General features: G+C 42.5%; 1 protein-coding gene across 3 annotated transcripts in view; it reads left to right on the forward strand.

The window, feature by feature from the left end:
* Positions 1-6403: 6403 nt before the first annotated feature.
* Positions 6404-19867, forward strand: part of cckbra (cholecystokinin B receptor a) — a 29945-nt gene continuing 16481 nt past the window's right edge. Inside the window, exons 1-2 of one of the 3 annotated variants that reach the window (XM_061837054.1) lie at positions 6409-6872; positions 17672-17920. In XM_061837054.1, coding sequence (XP_061693038.1) covers positions 6743-6872; positions 17672-17920 — 379 coding nt within the window. In that variant the 5' untranslated portion in view covers positions 6409-6742. Of the gene's footprint in view, positions 6873-17671; positions 17921-19867 lie in introns of all 3 variants that reach the window. The other 2 variants (XM_061837061.1, XM_061837070.1) reach the window with 2 other exon arrangements.

Below are 19867 nucleotides of genomic sequence, written 5' to 3' on the forward strand. Positions count from 1 at the left end.
ATTCGGTGAAGCTGACTTTGGGCGAGAGACTGAGTACACCCTGGACTGATCGCCAATCAATAGCAGGGCCATTTGATAGTAGCACACGTATCGAGAAATAAACAACTCCCATTGACATTGTATAGGCAATTTACACTCTTATATGAAGTAAACATATATGTTTTATTATTGTGGGTGGGAGCCGGAGCCACTGTGTGTGTGTGTGAGTGTCAAGTGTAATTCTGTCACGAGGAGGTGAAAACCCACGGACACACATCGGAAACATACAAACTCCACCCTGGATTTGAACCGTCACAACTATGAGGCAGATGCGCTAACCAGTCGGTCACTGTGCCGCCGCCAGACGTTCCTTCTGGCATGAATGTGCATATAAGAGGAAGTGATTGAAATATCCCCGGGTCACACCTCCAGCCTGTACAGTTCCTAATTGGACCATTCTGTCTATCATGGAGACTTTCTAAATTCTGATTCTGATTTATTCATTCATCTTCAACTGCTTATCCAAGGTCAAGTCGCGGGGGTCCCCTCATCTGGCTCCCCTAAAAGCGGAGGAGGGGTGGCTCGACACTGAGCCCCTCCCGGATGACCGAGCTTCTATGAAAATAAAATTAGCAGCATTACGTGAGGCCGGAGAGGAAAGAGTTTTCAAAAGATTATCAAAATAACATTGAACTGTTTGGACATGCAGAGTTTGAACACACATTACAAAAAGTGTTTTTCCATTTTTTTTTTTTCCTCCCTGCTTACTTTAATTTGAAGCAAAATAGTTGAATCAGGGGCGGCACGGTGACTCAGCTTGTAAAGCGTTGGCCTCAGAGTTCTGAGGTCCCGGGTTCAATCCCGCCGGACCCACCTGTGTGGCGTTTGCATGTTCTCCCCGTGCCTGCGTGGGTTTCCTCCGGGCACTGCGGTTTCCTCCTACATCCCAAAAACATGCAACATTAATTGGACACTCCCCACGACCCTTGTGAGGATAAGCAGCTAAGAAAATGGATGGATAGATGGAGTTGAATCAGTACTTTTACCAGTCTTTTATACACTAGTAACATCTGCCATACTTTTCTTTCTCTGTTTTTTTTTACTGTAAGTCAAGATTCGCTCACTGCACTTTGGTGTTTGTTCTGCATTTGGGATGGTTGCTCTAACAGGGCTCCAATATTACAGTATCCCTTTTGACTCTACATATTCTGTTACATTCGTATCACATCCAACCAAAAGAGGGCAGTGCTTCACACCAACGCACTCACGTTCTCTTGAGAACGTCAGTGACACTTTTCAAAACCAGAGGGAAAAAAGCCATCCTTTTTGCATAGATCAGGGTTCACCAGCGTGGTACTCTGGGCCACCAGGTAGCCCCAGGGGACCGCGTAAATAGCTTGTTCTAAAAATAGCTTACCAGTAATAAGAAATTGTGATTTCCTAGGATAGTTGTAAAAATTACCATTTGAAAATGTGACCACTCTATATTGTATTACTGTACTGTATTGTGTGGTCAAATTGATATATTATGCAATATCTATCAATTTTCTTAGCTGCTTATTCTAAGTGTCTCTGGAGTGCCGTAGCCAATTCCAGGTACCTTCAGGCGGGAGGCAGGGTACACCCTGAACTGGTTGCCGGCCAATCGCAGGGCACATTGAGACAGACAATGGTCACACTCACAATCAAACCTAGGGGCAATTTAGAGTCTTCAATTAATGTTGCATGTTTTTGGGATGTGGGAGAAAACCCACGCAGGCATGGGGAGAAGATGCAAATCTCCACATGGGCAGGCCAGGATTGAGCCCAGGTCCTCAGAACTGTGAGGCCAGGGCTTTACAGCTAGGCCACAATCCCATCCCCCAAATAAAATAATTTTTGATTATTATTGTGCCTTCACATAGATGAATGTCACATATTATTCCATGATATAATTTAAGGTAGTTTAATCACATATAATAATTATATAATGAAAGGTCATTTGAGGAAATGTGTTATTTCAGGAGTGTGTATCAAACTGGTGGCCCTCATTAATCTTCACCTATGAAGTAGTGCTCAAATAACAAGAACTTGTATTTTAGTTTAGGCTGCCAGTTAGTTTTTTTTTTTTTTTAAATCATTATTTACTCAATTACTATAAATGAATCTGGTTAACCTGCACATGAGGAAGATAAGTCGAGCAGCTGTTGGAAATACTGCAGTACATGAAGTAGATCAGGGGTGCCCAGACTTTTTTGCCCTAAGATCAATGTTTCAAATAGCCAGCCTCTCGCGATCTACCAATGGGGGGCATTGTGTATTGTAATGTGCTTTGGGGGGATAGGATGCCACCTTGCTAGAACCCCCCTTTATGTGCACATGCGTCCCTTTATGTGTTCAATCACGACTGACGCATCAGGCACCCCTGCAGTAGATAATTTGACATTTGAGACTATGTTGAGTCTTGGGATAGAAATGAGACAATGAGTCCTATTTTTCCCTTTTTTGTTTGGCATTTTGACACGCAGTCAAATGTAAAACAAAATCAATATGAAGTTTATAACAAATGTTTTCCCCTCTGAAAATGTAGTTTTGAACACGAGCATTAGAATCTTATTTCTTCTTTTCCTTTCGGCTTGTCCCATTAGGGGTCGCCACAGCGTGTCATCTTTTGCCATCTGAGCCTATCTCCTGCATCTTCCTCTCCAACCCCAACTGCCCTCATGTCTTCCCTCACCACATCCATAAACCTTCTCTTTGGTCTTCCTCTCGCTCTTTTGCCTGGCAGCTCCATCCTCGGCACCCTTTTACCAATATACTCACTCTCTCCCCTGTGAACATGTCCAAACCATCGAAGTCTGCTCTCTCGAATCTTGTCTCCAAAACATCCAGCTTTGGCTGTCCCTCTCATGAGCTCATTTCTAACCCTATCCAACCTGCTCACACCGAGCGAAAACCTCAACATCTTTATTTCTGCTACCTCCAGTTCAGCTTCCTGTTGTTTCTTCAGTGCCACCGTCTCTACTCCGTACATCATGGCCGGCCTCACCACTGTTTTGTAAACTTTGCCCTTCATCCTAGCAGACACTCTTCTGTCACATAACACACCAGACACCTTTCGCCAGCCGTTCTAACCTGCTTGGACCCGTTTCTTCACTTCCTTACCACACTCACAATTGTTCTGGATTGTTGACCCTAAACATTTGAAGTCCTCCAACCTCGCTATCTCTTCTCCCTGTAGCCTCACTCTTCCCCCTCCACTTTTCTCATTCACGCACATATATTCTGTTTTACTTCGGCTAATCTTCATTCCTCTCCTTTCCAGTGCATGTCTCCATCTTTCTAATTGTTCCTCTGCATGCTTCCTGCTTTCACTGCATATCACAATATCATCTACGAACATCATGGTCCAAGGGGATTCCAGTCTAGCTTCATCTGTCAGCCTATCCATTACCACTGCAAACAGTCCCACCTCCACATTAAATTCCTCTGTTACACCTAAGGCACACCTCCCCACTGTTCTGTTGCCCTCATAAATGTCCTGTACTATTGTAACATATTTCTCCGCCACACCAGACTTACACATGCAGTACCGGAGTTACTCTCTTGGTATTCTGTCATAGGCTTTCTCTAGATCCACAAAGACACAATGTAGCTCCTTCCGACCTTCTCTGTACTTTTCAATTAGCATCCTCAAGGCAAATAATGCATCTGTGGTACTCTTTCTAGGCATCGAATCATACTGTTGCTCGCAGATACTTACTTCTGTCCTGAGTCTAGCCTCCACTACTCTTTCCCATAACTTCATTCTGTGGCCCATCAACTTTATTCCTCTATAATTCCCACAGCTCTGAACATCGCCTTTGTTTGTGAGACTTTTCCTCCGTTCTTCAGGTATCTTTTCCCCCGCTAGTATTCTGTTGAATAAGTTGGTCAAAAACTCCACAGCCATCTCTCCAAATTGCTTCCATACCTCTCCCGGTATGTCATCAGGACCAACTGCCTTTCCATTTTTCATCCTTTGTAGTGCCTTTCTGACTTCCCCCTGACTAATCATTGCCACTTCCTGGTCCTTCATACTTGGCTCTTCAACTCTTCCTTCTCTCTCATTTTCTTCATTCATCAACTTCTCAAAGTATTCTTTCCATCTATTTAGCCCACTACCGGCACCAGTCAACACATGTCGCATATCGATGTACTCCTTTTGCCTCTCCTCAGTCCTCTCAGTATCCCACTTCTTCTTTGCCAATCTCTTTCCTTGTATGACTCCCTGTATTTTGGGGTTCCACCACCAAGTCTCCTTCTCCCCTTTCCTACCAAAAGACACACCAAGTACTCTCCTGCCTGTCTCTCTGATTACCTTGGCTGTCGTTGTCCAGTTTTCCGGGAGCTTCTGCTGTCCATCGAGAGCCTGTCTTACCTCTTTCCGAAAGGCCGCACAACATTCTTCATTTCTCAGCTTCCACCACATGGTTCTCTGCTCTACCTTTGTATTCTTAATCTTCCTCCCCCCACCAGAGTCATCCTACACACCACCATCCTATGCTGTCGAGCTACACTCTCCCCTCCCACTACTTTACAGTCAGTAACCTCCTTCAGATTACATCGTCTGCACAAAATATAATCCACCTGCGTGGTTCTACCTCCGCTCTTGTAGGTCACTATATGTTCCTCCCTCTTCTGGAAATAAGTGTTCACTACAGCCATCTCCATCCTTTTTGCAAAGTCCACCACCATCTGCCCTTCAAAGTTCCTTTCCTGGATGCCGTACTTACCCATCACTTCTTCATCGCCCCTGTTTCCTTTACCAATATGTCCATTACAATCTGCACCAATCACAACTCTCTCGCTGTCTGTGATGCTCAGAACTACTTCATCTAGTTCCTTCCAGAATTTCTCTTTCAACTCTAGGTCACATCCTACCTGTGGGGCATAGCCGCTAACCACATTATACATAACACCCTCAATTTCAAATTTTAGTCTCATCACTCGATGTGATACTCTTTTCACCTCCAAGACATTCTTAGCCAGCTCTTCCTTTAAAATAACCCCTACTCCATTTCTCTTCCCATTTACTCCACGGTAGAATAATTTAAACCCTGCTCCTAAACTTCTAGCCTTACTACCTTTCCACCTGCTCTCTTGGATGCACAGTATATCAACCTTTCTCCTAATCATCATATCAACCAACTCTTGAGCTTTTCCTGTCATAGTCCCAACATTCAAAGTCCCTACACTCATTGTAGGCTCTGTGCATTCCTCTTTTTCTTCTGACGATGGATCCCGTTTCCTCCTCTTCTTTGTCTTCGACCCACAGTAGCTGAATTTCCACCGACGCCCTGCAGGTTAGCAGTGCCGGGGGCGGGCGTTGTTAATTCGGGCCACGACCGATCCGGTATGGGATTCTTTAGATGAACGCTCATATTTATTTGGCACAGTTTTTACGCCGGATGCCATGGGGCTGCATTAAAACGAGCATTAGAATACACGTATGAATAATGTATGTGCGCGTGGGTGTGTATTTGTTTTTGTAAATGATAACAATTAGAAACAGAGAGTAACCAGATAAAAAGGGATCAAAAACTGATAATTCCCAAGCCTACATACACTGTAGTCTCCTGCAACTAACGTCTTGGGCTAGCTGCCCCCGGATGGCTTCTTCTGCTGTGAGAATGAGCAAACAGTCCTTCGTGTTTCCAAGAAAAAAAAATTCACAGTGACCGGTCCCAGCTTCAAGCCTCAGCTTGTTTGAACAGTTTTCACTGGTCTGGTCAGACCTTCATTAACTCATCGTCAAGTCATGGTACATTTCTTTGTTTGCACAGCTGTAGAGCGTTGGCCTCACAGTTTTGGAAGACCGGCATTCAAATCCTGGCCTTGCCTGTGTGGAGTTTGTATGTTCTCCCTGTGCCTGCGTGGGTTTCCTCCGAGCACTCCGGTTTCCTCCCACATCCCAAAAACGTGCATTAATTGAAGACTTGAATTTGCCCCAACGTTGTGATTGCGAGTGCAGCTGTTTATCTCAATGTGCCCTGCGATTGGCTGGCAACCAGTTCAGGGTGTACCCTGCCTCCTGCCCAATGACAGCTGGGATAGGCTCAAGCACTCCCACGACCCTTATGAGGATAGGCATCTTAGAAAATGAATGAATGAATATTATACAATTGATGGACGTTCTATTTTATTTGATGTTCATGCTCTGATTAAAAAACAAAAAACAAAACTAGTTATTCTATACTTGAGTATTTTTCTCGAGTACTTTGTTTCTCTTAGTCAAGTAAATATTTGGATGAGTACATTCGACTCTGACTTGAGTCATAATATTCTCAAGTAACAGTACTCTTACTTGAGTACAATATTTGACTACTCTTCCCACCTGTGCTTGTTGGGAACATAAACAACATCTGAGCATCGCTTGCTGCAATCAAGTCTTGCGTTTGATGCAGGTGTGCCTCACGATGATGATGATGTCTGATTGGCTGCTCTGATGCAGGGAAAAGGGGGGGGGGGCGAGAGAGAGAGAAAGAGAGAGAGAGAGAGAGAGAGAGAGAGAGAGAGAGACCATGTCAGTTTTTGGTTGCTCTCCAGCGTTGCCTCAGTAGCCGCAGTGCACTTTGTGCATCACCACGTGCCCACCGCCCTTTTATTTAATGTAGTTAGTTTTTAACTCGGCTTTCCGCCCAACTTCTCTCCCCCCATCCCTCGCACTTCCCTTTGGACGACCTGGCGACGGCGGCTCACTGATCCCGAGTGCGTGCAGGTGCGAGCCCAGACGGCGCAGAGCATGTCCCTGCAGGAGGTGAACGCGAGCGGCTCGTGCGTGGAGCCTTGGAACGTCAGCGTGGACGCGAGCGGCTTGAGCATGAGCTGCGCCAACGGATCGGTCCTGCCGAAATCTGCCAACAGACCCAAAGGTACAAAGATCTTGACGTTTTCTCGCCTTGCTCATCACATCTGCGATTCTCGCCTGCGTTGAAGTGGAATCCAACTGTAAAAGTTGACACTCTCCTTAGTGGATTGCACCAAATGGAAGCATCTCCAAGCTTTAAATGCGGTGAACAGCGTGGAATTTAATGCCGCCTTTCGGGGTGATGATTTTTAATATCTGTGATGGAATTTCTCCCCTCAAAATTCCTCTCCGCTAAATTATTCATCTTCTTGCCAGCCTACTTGTAGTGAATAAAAGGCACAAACTGTAGACTGCCTTCAAATGTGCCCCGTAACCTGCAGTTATTTTTCAAATCAATCAGTTGAACAGTTTTTGAAATATTTTTATGATTAGACCGGAGATGGGCAAATTTGTCTAAGAGCCAAATTGGAGTTTTAAATCAGACAAATGGGCAAGGTCGTTTGTAGATGAGGTCAAATTAAAATGCAATTTTTATGAAAAATATTAAGTTCTGTCATTTTTTCACCAAGTACCACCAAAAAAACACACACTTAAACAGGCTGAAATTTTCATTAAAAACCTAGTCCTAAAACTTGATGTTGTAAGGCGTTATGCAATATGAACATTGGCATTGTGCTTAAAAATCTCCTACATAATTACACTGCTTAAATAAAAGTTAAATTTAAAACTGTTCATGAAAATGAGACATTTGTGTTTTAAACTTAAGTTAAAGACAAGTGAACCGTATTTAGGCAGTGATTCTCATGTACCACAGGGGGAGCCCCTGAGCTAGCAGTGGAAATTGGACCAGACCATAATAAACAGTGAAATAATTGGTTCAATTTTTGGAAGGAAATTGGTTAGCTTCTGATCAACCGTTTATTTAATATGTTTATTAAAAAGCAAATGCACGTTAAACAACAATTTCTTTTAAATGACAGAATATTAAATGAACAAATGAGATGTCAATGTTTTGAAAGAATTAAAGAATCAACACATGAGGCATAATTTTTCTAGAGCTTTAGATCCGAGAGAAGAATGTGCTTAATTTGCACTTTTTCTCATCATGCTTCAAGCATTATTGCTCGAAAGCCAAACTTGTGGAAACGAGCAGATGTAAATTGACATTTTCCACAGTGATGGAGAAAATGTGACCATTTCTACCCCCCTCGGGTTTTTATTGCTCTTGTTGCCGCCATCCCGTAGTATTCATGAGTAATAGAACCTCAGACTTGGCCGTCCGACTCGACGATGTACAGAAAGGCCGTGGGGGTCTCGAAATAAGATTTACACCATTTGTTTCACAGCTTCAGTGTTAAATTATTCATGGTATCCTCTCATTTGCACACCTACTCTAACAGTCGCTCTTTAGACAGACCGACAGACTGACAAAATGGCACCTTTGGGGATTGTCAACTTGATGAAAATTAAATCATTCATTGTGGCTAACAGGTGCATCACCAACCACAGCGTTCCCAGAGATGACTGTAACTTGAAATGGTTGTAGTGTTTTAAATCATTTTATCACATTGACATGAATGGAATCAGTTCCACCACCACCCCCCAAAAAAATTATTGCACTCTAAAACATACCGTAAAGGCATGATACCTTTTGTTGCCTGTTGCTAGCGGCCGGTTTTTATCAGGTGCAAATACTTTTCTACTCTTATCCAGCCATCTATTTTCTTAGCCGCTTATCCTCACAAGGGTCGCGGGGAGTGCTGGAGCCAATCCCAGCTGTCACCCTGAACTGGTTGCCAGCCAATCGCAGGCCACATGGAGACAGACAACAGTCGCACTCACAATCACACCCCGGGGCAATATCAAGTGTCCAACTAATGATGTTTTTGGGATGTGGGGGGAAACCGGAGTGCCTGGAGAAAAGCCATACAGGCATGTGGCGAACAGGCAAACTCCACACAGGGAGGGCTGGGATTGAACCTGGGTCCTCAGAACTCTGAGGCCAATGTTTTCTAGCTGCTCCACCGTGCTGCCTTTTTACACTTTGGGAATTTTTTTTTAACCACACTAATGCAATTGGAGCAAGATTGTATGACTTTCTAAAACCAAGTAATGAATTGCTGCATTCCCAACCCACTTTTCCCATCAGAAATGGGATTTGCTGGAGATCAGTTTTGACTTGACTTGCACACGTGATTTAAAAAAGTGACGCAAAAAATTGGCCGATCGACAGCTCGTATTGCTAAACTTCTAAGAGGAATTGCTATCTAGTCACCACTGAGTTTTAAACAGGAAGCAGTTTTTGATATCCCTAAAGGAGTCACTTCTTTGTCAGAAAATCCAGGTAAAATGCACCAAGTCTATGCATCTTGAATAAAGTGCTATCAAAGAATGGCTACTTAGTTGATTTTAAGTTCTTGTTAGTAGGTGGGGGGGAAAGGCCTAGATTTGTGCAGGGGAGAGATTTGGGCAATATGTAAGAGGTGCTATAAAATGTGTTTTCACACACAGTTACCACAAAGTGACTTATACTTCACAACATTATTGCAAGATGACGTTAAGATAATTGCTCACTCGTCAAACTCATCAACAGTTCAAAATAATTGTTAAAGGTAAAGAAAACTTTCAGCCACATTTGTTATCTGGGAAAACAGACCAATACATTGCACTTACTAACTACCTGAGAGTGGTGGTGACTTTTTGTCTGTAGGATGCATACTGTACCCTGTGGCCAAGGTGGGACCACCAGAATGAGCAGAACAATGAGTTGAATTAAAGCAAATGATGCATAGACCAATTCTTTACATCTATTTTATTATTTTAATATGGTGTAAATTAGTGCTCATTTCCTGATTTAAAAAAAAAAATAAAAAAATGAATAAATCAACTAACAAATATTTTGGGTGGTGGAGAGAGGCAGGAATGGATTAAAAGCAATTCCATTTGTTTCAATGGGGAAAGATGAGTTGAGATGTGTTATGAATATAGTCACTAAACAAACTGTATGTTCTCTTTGCTGGTGACACCAGGCATAAAGCGTGCATTTACGCTCTTATGCTAGATTTTTTTTTTTTTTTTTTTAACTTGATGGAGTGCTGTTTTTTTTTTTTTTTCTTTCAAGCTATACCTGGCCAATCAGCAAATATCTTGCATACAGCACAGTTGGTCATTCCGAACTCCAAAAAATGACAAGTGTAGAAAGAAACTCTACTGACGTGTTTTCCAATTTTTATTGAGCAAAAGGCACCTGTTAGAGAATCTGACAGCAACTATCAAACGTCACAAAGTAAATAACACAAAAGTGGTAAATTGGCATCTAGTGGAAGAACATTTCATTGTTTTCATTATGTCTCATTGCTGGCTTAGATGGACAAGGATGCATTATTTGTAGAAAAGTTTTTAGGAAACACTGTACTCGATCAAGGATGTCCGACCCGCGGCTCTCAAGCTCCATGCGGCTCTTTAACTCCTTTTGTGCGGCTCTCGTGAAGGCACGAAAGCATATCGAAGTTCTGTTGATGTGCGTACGCAAACACGCGCTTTGCTTGAGTTTATTACGCTTTTAAGGATATTGTGACAAGCTCAGTGTGTGTGTGTGTGTGTGTGTGTGTGTGGTGTGTGTGTGTGTGTCCGCATTGTGCTTTGTCGTGTGAGTGAGACGGGCTTGCGCGTTGGGATGTGTGAGGGGGAGAAAAAAAGTAAGATGGGTCGTTCTCCCGTGAGAGCTTGAGGTTTCCCAGTCAGATGGTGATATTTGTAGAAAATTTCCATTTCAGTGTCAAAAATGCAGTTAAACGAAAATATGGGGATGAACACAGATATGAGCTGTCCCGCTCTGGTAAAAACATCCTATGCATTTTATGTCAGACATCTGACACATTTCAGAGCTTTAAATCTTCACTTCAGCTCACTCCACGCTAACATTGACCTGGAATTTCCAAAAGGGACTGAACTTCCCCTTTACAAGTTTGTCACTTTGAAAAATCACACAGAAAAGCAGATGCAGTTTTAAAAAAATAATAATGAAGCATCCAGATACTAACGCATCATATCAAGTGGCTTGGAACATTGCAAGGGCTGAAAAGCCACACAATGAAGGGAAGTCATTAAAAAAAAAAAAAAATGCTAGCTGAAATGTTGTCCTGAAAACAAAAATCTTGAACAAAGGAACAGAGAATATCGGACATTAGCATGGCTACTGACTCACAATTGCACTCCAATTGTGAGTATTTTAGTGCTGGATTAGATGAGAATTGTGACATAAAAGACTTGTTTGAAATGGTAGTTTGTCTGTGAGAGACCACACAATTGTATTTTATTTCTTAAATTACTGCCCTGTGGTCTTAGTACTCTGTAGGAGTACAAAGGAGAATGTATATGTGTGAGGAGAGAATGGTGTTCATGTAAATGATGTGGCGCTTTGCCGTAACACAGTAAAAAAAAATGTGGCTCTTCATCTCTGATTGGCCAAATTACGCATCTTCCTAAATTTCCATCTCTCCCATCTGTATGAATGTTCTGAATGTTGTTGTCAAGGACTCCTGATCATTTGGGGGCCCATGGGTGCACCCCCCACGGCAGGACTGAAGACGAAGGAAAATGCATCTTTGCATTTCCCCCACTCCCCAATCCAAAATGTAATGGATTATTTTCTGAAATGCATTTGATCTTTACAATTTATAGTTTGGGTTTTATGGCGATAATTTGCACAGGGTGGATGTGAACATCGTGGCTCTTGCATCTTAGATTTGTTTGTTGGTAGCGTAGTGGATGTAGAATTTACTCAATTTTCAATTGTCCAGAGAGGTTGCAGTGCTGTAACTCAGCCTCCGCTTGTCTGAGAAAGGCTCCCCCTTTAAATAGATGTGCGTTCACGCCTACAGTACTTGTTTCTTGCTTCCTACTGATTCCTAGTTAGCAGATACTCAAAATTCTCACCTGCTGACAAATCAGAGGAATGGTTAAATGACACAAATGAATGAACCCCTCTGAGGAGGGCTTGTAAGTAATCGAATATATGCTGATCCTCTTCGTTCACGTTATCGATGAGCTGTTGGCAGAATCCAAAAACGTCCATGAATTGGAGGATCAATTTATTCCCCCCACGGGAGAACGCTCTGCAAGAACGAATTGAGTTGAATATTGCTGTATCAGTAACTTGCCTTACTGAAATGAGTGCAGCCTGTTCACTGAATAATGTCAAAGGACTTAACTGCACTTTTGAAGAGGGTGGAAAATGTTTATTTGGTTTTAAAAAAAAAAAAATGGCATCCTTCTTCCTAAAGGGCTACATTCAGCCAGGTTGGTATTGGTTTACATTTGGCGTTTGTGGAAATATTGGAGTAAACCAATTTCAAGTTGAGTAAATTCCATAGATGGGCTCACGAAAAGCTTTAGTGTGGTGCTATCACAACAGAAATTGTGGAGAAATGCGCGTAGACAGACAGACCAAAATTCAAACGCATATTGATCTGTCAAGAATGACACATTGGAGCTAAATGAGGAGCAGATCTGTATAGCTGTATGCATTGTAGCGCCTCTAGGTTGGCAATCCGATTAATCGATGAAGTACTGTATTTTACGCACTATAAGGCGCACCTAAAAGCCTTTAATTTTCTCAAAAGCCGACGGTGCGCCTTATATTGAGCCTTTGGTGCAGCTCCATCTAATGGATGCAGAACGTAACCCGAGCCTCTACTGTAGCGTCTTTTCTATGCGCCTTACAATGCGGCGTGCCTTATATATGATAAAAGATTTACAATGCGGCATTCATTGAAGGTGCGCCTTATAGTGCGGAAAAAAATACAGTAATCATTGTTTACAGTCCCATTTTGATTCACGGGTGTGGTCTCGAAATTGACTAACCGGGCTGTATGTGGCGAATGCGGCAATTTAGTTGAGAAGTCTGAAATGCAAGAAAAATGTAATAATAATGTAACACATAAATGTATCGCAGCATCTCATGGCAAGCACACGCACACAAAAAAGTGCAACAATGCCTTGAAGGTGTTATGTGCCCCTAATTGTTCCATTTTGGTTCTGAAAGAAAATTACTCTAGCATTTTCCACAATTGGCAGAATGAATGAATTCTGATGCTAATTAATGATTGTCTATTGTTTTTCAGACGGATTTTTTTCCGAAGTGTAATCGTTGAAGGCAGTGGTTGGGTTTTTAAGCTGCAGTTTTTGGGTCAATGTGTTGAAGCTCACAATCATTGAGCACAGCATCGGCTTTGGACAAAACTGACAATTATCACAATAACTAGTGAAATATAGTGCTGTGGCCTCATCTATTATTACTGCTTGTTGCCAGATAATCTTTGTAGAGGGTTATTTGGTGCAGTCAATCATGCCTGGCAGTCTGCTATGAAGCATCTCATCTTCACCCAAACGACATGAGCTTGTTGAAACTTTAATAACCCCCGTGAGGCAGCAGAATTATGGTGCAGCAAGCCATTGTCCTCAGTCAGACATCAAGTCCGTTTGAAAGGTTTGCTTGCACATTTCAATGTCCACATTTGGGCATGTCTTTTTTTATGTAACAAACATTTATAGATATGCCACACAGTTGTCAGGCTTGAGGGAGTCAATGCAAGAAAAGTTGCAGTATGTTTTTTTCTTCCCAGTCCTGGTAGGTGCCCGGGGACCCTACATAATTCTCACACAGTGCCGGTGCACAGTTAATTATTCCCTTCGGACGTCACTATCAAAAACTGGACTGCTACTTGAATGATTTGACATCTGTGGAGCAGCTACTCTTTTTAAAAATGTTTTTTTTTAAAAAAAAAAAAAATACAATTGTGGTAGCACGTGGGCACGAGGAAAGACTTAAATTTATGCAGTATTAGTAAAATTTGAAATGTGATTAAAATGTTCCCTGCGGGGGCTTGTCAATCTGTTGTTGCTTTTCCAATGATCTTAGACCAACTATTACTTTTTACGTGAAGATGAAACACAGTTTAGTCCCGTGTCATAGCAGCGGCGGAAGTCACATGAGGCTCTTTTGCCAAATGGGAATGGCTGAATATGCATACAGCAGGCCTGTATTTCATGGCACATCCTAAAAAGATCGATTTTTGCTTCCCATCTACAAGTTTAGCTCTTGAGAAAATCTGAGAGAAACTATCCTGGCCAAAAGTATTCTTTGACTCGCATGATCTGTATTAGCATCCAGTCTTCAACAACGCTGGTTGTCTCTGCTTCAATTCATCTCAAAGGTATTCTACAGTGAAGAAAACAAGTATTTGAACACTCTACAATATTGCAAGTTCCCCCAGGTAGAATTCATGGTGGGGTCTGAAATTTTCATCGTAGGTTCATGTCCAATGTGAGAGAGATAATCTAAAAAGAAAAATCCAGAAATCACAATGATTGTATGATTTTTTTTTTTAACAATTTGTGTGATACAGCTGCAAATAAATATTTGAACACCTGAAATAAACCAATGTTAATATTTGGTACAGTAGCCTTTGTTTGAAATTGACCCCTCCGTACAGGGCACTTAACCACGCCTCCTGAAGTGACGTCACGCCAGGTGCGCTGACGTAAGACAAACAGTAAAAATGGCAAATAGAATATAATACATTCTGAACTGAGACAGACTCCATGCTTCTGATTTCATTCAAATCAACGATATATTATAGATTCTAAATACAATACATTCTTAACTGAGGGAGACGCCATGCTTTTGATTTCATTCAATCGTTCACATGTAGCGGTGTTATGCTGGCGGAGAACGTCTCATTCATTTATACGAGACGTGTATTAAAAATCAAATTTAGGGCATATCTTCGTGCAAACACAGTCTGGTTAAGCTTCGGCCGCGAGCCAGCAAGAAATCAATACGTTTGTGCAGTCCGATCATCGCTAAATATCGCTCAACAAAGAATAAGTGTGTCAATCGTTCACACGTAGTGGTGTTATGCTAGCAGAGAACGTCTCATTCATTTATACGAGACGTGTATTAAGAATCAAATTTAGGGCATACCTTCGTGCAAACATATGTGTTCCGGTTGATATTAGATGGATTTAGTTGATGATGCGGTCTTCCACAAAGTTTGATCCATCGAAGGCATTTTTCGTACTGGGTCTTCGGTTTTGGAAAGGGTACGAATCGAACTCCACCAACTAGCCTTTCAGGATACCTGTCGTCACTATTACAAAGTCCGTGACTTCACCTCCTAACCATATTTTTTGTTAAATAACCCAAATACGCGATAAAACGCTAACTAAACCTATACTGGACCATGCAATGTTGTCTGAGAAAATGGCGGGAGCAAAAACGGGCTTTGGTTTATGCAAATCTCTGGCCTCTGATTGGTCAGTGACGCGGATTGCGCAATAACCACGGAGGGGCCAATTATAGAGGTCAAACATTTCCTGTAGTTGTTCACCAGGTTTGCACACACTGCAGGAGGGATTTTGGAAACTTTCCTCCACACAGATCTTCTCTAGATCAGACAGGTTTCTGGGCTGATGCTGAGAAACACGGAGTTTCAACTGCCTCCAAAGATTTTCTATTGGGTTTAGGTCTGAAGACTGGCTACGCCACGCCAGAACCTTGATATGGGTCTCACTCCTTGGTTTTCCTGGCTGTATGCTTCGGGTCATTGTCACGTTGAAAGACCCAGCCACGACCCAGCTTCAATGCTCTGGCTGAGAAGAGGTTGTTCCCCAAAATCTCACAAGACATGGCTGCGGTCATCCTCTCCTTAATACGGTGCTGTCATCCTATCCCATGTCCAGAAAAACACCCCCAAACCATGATGCTACCACCCCCATGCTCCACAGTAGGGATGGTGCTCTTGGGATGGAACTCATCATTCATCTTCCTTCAAACACGGTTCGTGGAATTATGACCAAAAAGTTCCATTGTGGTCTCATCTGACCACAAAACCTTTTCCCATGACTCCTCTTTATCATTCAAATGATCATTGGCAAACTTAAGACTGTCCTTGACGCTGCGCTGGTTTAAGCAGGGGAACATTCCGTGCCATGCGTGATTTCAAACCATGACGTCTTAGTGTACTACTAACAATTACCTTGGAAACGGTGGTCCCGGCTCTTTTCAGGTCATTGACCAAGTCCTGTCGTGTAGTCCTGGGCTTATTCCTCACGTTTGTAAGGATCATTGAGACCCCACGTGGTGATATCTTGCATGGGACTCCACTCCGATTGAGAGTGACCGTGCTGTTTAGCTTCTTCCATTTTCTAATGATTCCTCCAACTGTGGACCTGTTTTCACCAAACTGCTTGGCAATTTCTCCATAGCCCTTTTCAGCAGTGTGGACTTGTACAATTTTGTCTTTGGTGTCTTTGGACAGCTCTTTGGTCTTGGCCATGTTACAAGTTTGAGGCTTACTGATTGTATGGGGTGGACAGGTGTCTTTATGCAGCTAACGACCTCACACAGGTGCATCTTATTCAGGATAATACATGGAGTGGAGGTGGACTTTTAAAGGCGCAGTAACAGGTCGTTGAGGGTCATAATTCTAGCTGATAGACAGGTGTTCAAATAATTATTTGCAGCTGTATCACACATTGTTTAAAAAAAAAAAAAAATCATACATTGTCATTTCGGGATTTTTTTCTTTTTAGATTCTCTCTCACAGTGGACATGCACCTACAATGAAAATTTCAGACCCCTCCATGATTTCTAAGTGGGAGAACTTGCAATATAGCAAATTCAAATAATTATTTTCTTCACTGTATCAGGTTATTGTCTGTGCAGTCAAGTTCATACAACTCTTGTCCATGTCCTTATTGAGCTTTGTGTATTTCCCCCCGGTGCGCACACAAAAATCGGGTCCCACATTACTGTATTGCTTTTTGTTAAACAGAAATGTGAAACTATTCAAATATTGTGGAATGAGCATATTAGGAAGAGTATGAGGAGGAAAATGTCAAACTCCTATTTTTGGGCAGCCATGGGGTCAAAATTAAGGAATAAATTGCAGTTCATAATCCTTATTTACAGTAAATCTAACAATATTTTTGTGTTGAATTTCACAGAAATCAGATTTCGGGGAAAAAAATGCACTTGGTGGGAAGATTTAATAATTTCAAAATGTAAGCTCCAAATGCAAAAGACAGTTGATGCTTAATCATCATTGGTCTGGATGCAATGCAGGGTGACTTCCTGTGCCAAAATGTTTCTCGTGGCTCCGCCGCAGACCTTCCGACTTGTGCCTCGTCACCATCGTTAATCAGAGTGCTCAGTCAGCGCGACGCTCGGCCGTTCCCGACCTCGTCCTGTCACATGCTCTCACTCTCAAACAGACTGGCACTGTCAGGCTGGGGCGAGCAAGGGGAAGCGCCCCTAAAAGATCTACGGCGATCCCGTGATGGAAAAAGCTCTTAACTTGTGGTTTGCCTTTATCTTTTGGGGAAAAACCCTGTTTGCAAATATTGATTCAAACTCTGCAATATTTAATTTTTACCTCCCCATTCCAGTTTGACAAATGGCTTCCATAGCGATGTCCTAAAGGCTGTTTGTTGCTTCATCAAGATGGCAAATATTGACATGAAGACACTTTGTTTATTTTGCAACTGGAGTCTTCAGTGTAGAGCAAGTACAGCCAAAGTGTTTCTATCATTGCTCATTTTTCCTCATTTTAGTTTTGGCATGTCATGTCAACTTGCATATGGACATCTCCATTTTTGTCCGTTGAGATTTATGTACCAATTATCTACTGACATTTTGTACAGTCATCTTTTCTCTCTGGGCCCAAGCGCAAGAAATAATTTTGATGAATGACTATTTTCTAAGAGTGCACAGTTCATCAAACTGCACTATGCGCTTTCTTTAAATGGAAGGGAAATAAGATGCTGTAAATCCCATTTGTGGTTCTGGTCTCTCCTCAGAGATGCACACACTTCGCATTGTGCTCTACACGCTCATCTTCCTCCTCGGCGTCTTCGGAAACCTGCTCATCATCATCGTTCTGCTTCTCAACAAGCGCATGAGGACAGTCACTAACTCCTTCCTACTGTCACTCGCTATCAGCGACCTGATGATGGCTATCTTCTGTATGCCTTTCACGCTCATCCCCAACATCCTAGAGGACTTCATCTTTGGGGCGGCCATGTGCAAGACGGTCGCCTACTTCATGGGTGAGAATACTGCTTTCTGGCTTCAAGTGCTCAGTGATTGATTGCTGATGAGGACAGCTTGGTGGATTTTTGCTAACCGTGTTAGTGGGTTCCAGAAGACTCGGGTGAAATTCGTCTATTTGTACCGTGCCATTGACTAGCCTCTCACCTAAAGTCAGCCCTTATGAGGATGACCGCTCTAAAAGTTAGATGGACGCAAATGGGGGCACAACTTTGCTGTGACCAGGAGTGATGCTGTTTATTCAGTCTTACGTTTGCTGTATGAATAAGTGAATCTCATTTGGAAGTCATTACGACAAAATTGTAGGACAGGTGGTTCCTGAAAAAGTTCTTACAGTTTTTACAGGGGTCACCCCCAAGGAACACGAGTTACCTACAGGCTTGTAGTAAAAAAAAAAAAAAAAACCACACACACAACATTGAAATTAATGAAATACAATTACTGCATTCCAACCTTGACCCTTAAAAAAATAAACATTTTTAATTAGACAAAATGGCACTCATTGGTACTGTACTTTTTAAAAACAAAATGACTTTTTTTTTTTATTTTTTTTGACTGTTGACCATTGTGGCACTCCTTCAGGTATGCCTAGTTTGGCCACCCAGGGCAGTACCAGACCAACAAATACTTTTCATTGAAGTCGCAACTCTACTGAGCTCCACAATATGCCACTTAACAGTCAAGTTTCATGCCAATAAACATTCTAAAATAGATATTGTAATGAAAAATGCATATAACATTATTCACTTCAATGTCTATCCGAAAAAATAAATAGGAGCGCAGAGCGCGTCATCCATGCGGAAACTTCCGGAAGTCTCATTCAACATTCAAGTGGTAGCCATATTGGCTGCATCTTCTGACCGTGACGTCACACTGGGACATTCGCCATTGAAAACACGCTGTGCCACGAACTATAGGAGACAAACAACAGAGATATTCAGATTTTTACGACGCCCCTTCTGACACGGGCGCTCTTCTTGAAGAAGAGAACTCTCCCAATCGAGTGAAGTGACCGGGGCAATATCACCCAATCGTTTTGAGCCATATTTAGATGATATGCAGATCACGGCCAAACCGCATGCGGCCAAACCACCTCCCCGCCCGATAAACTGCTAATAAACACCACCACCCGCGAGCGACAACAACGGGGCGGCCAAACCGCTTCCCCGTCCGATCCACCTCTACGGTGGTGATAAAGCCCATGAGCGACGACGACGCGGTCAAACTGTCTCCCCATCCGATCTGTGTCATGCTGTGTCTCCGTTTGGTACGAGAGCTGGACTGAGGCAGACAGACCAAGGCTTCAGGGGGACAATCAAAGCAGAACAGAAGATCGTTGGCTGCCTTCTCTCCTCTGTGGCAGACATTTATTCCTCGGTGCTTCAGCAGATATTGGAACATTATGAAGGACATCACACAGCCCGGTTATCAACAGTTTGAGCTCCTGCCATCTTTAAGGTACAGATGCATAGAAGCAAGGACCAACAGACTAAGAAATTTTTTTTTTTTTTTCTGAGAGCTATCAACACCTTGAACTCTCATCGTTCCTCTATCTGCGCTATAAACGCAAAGGCACACTGATTTCAATATCTTGAGGAATACTTTTAAGGCGTTCCATTTAACATGTATTTTTATTTTTGGTTGTATCCATGCACTGACGCAGAAGAGGCTCTCCAATTTCATTCTGCAGTTTTGTATGAGGACAACGGATGGTATTCAATCATTCATTTAGAGTATAATTCCACAGGACCCGGTCATGGTGATATACAACAGTTGGTGCTAGCACTATCTTGCTAGGCTACATAATGTTTTATTGGCTGCTTGTGAGCTATATCTTATTCAAAAGTACATAACCACACCTAAAGCAATCCTTACAAGAACATCCTTCTCTGAAGTACCCGTGAGGACCACGTTTTCCCCCATTTCGTTCTTACCACACACTGTGT

The sequence above is a fragment of the Syngnathoides biaculeatus genome, chromosome 2 (genome assembly GCF_019802595.1).
Source record: "Syngnathoides biaculeatus isolate LvHL_M chromosome 2, ASM1980259v1, whole genome shotgun sequence".
Lineage (NCBI taxonomy): Eukaryota > Metazoa > Chordata > Actinopteri > Syngnathiformes > Syngnathidae > Syngnathoides > Syngnathoides biaculeatus.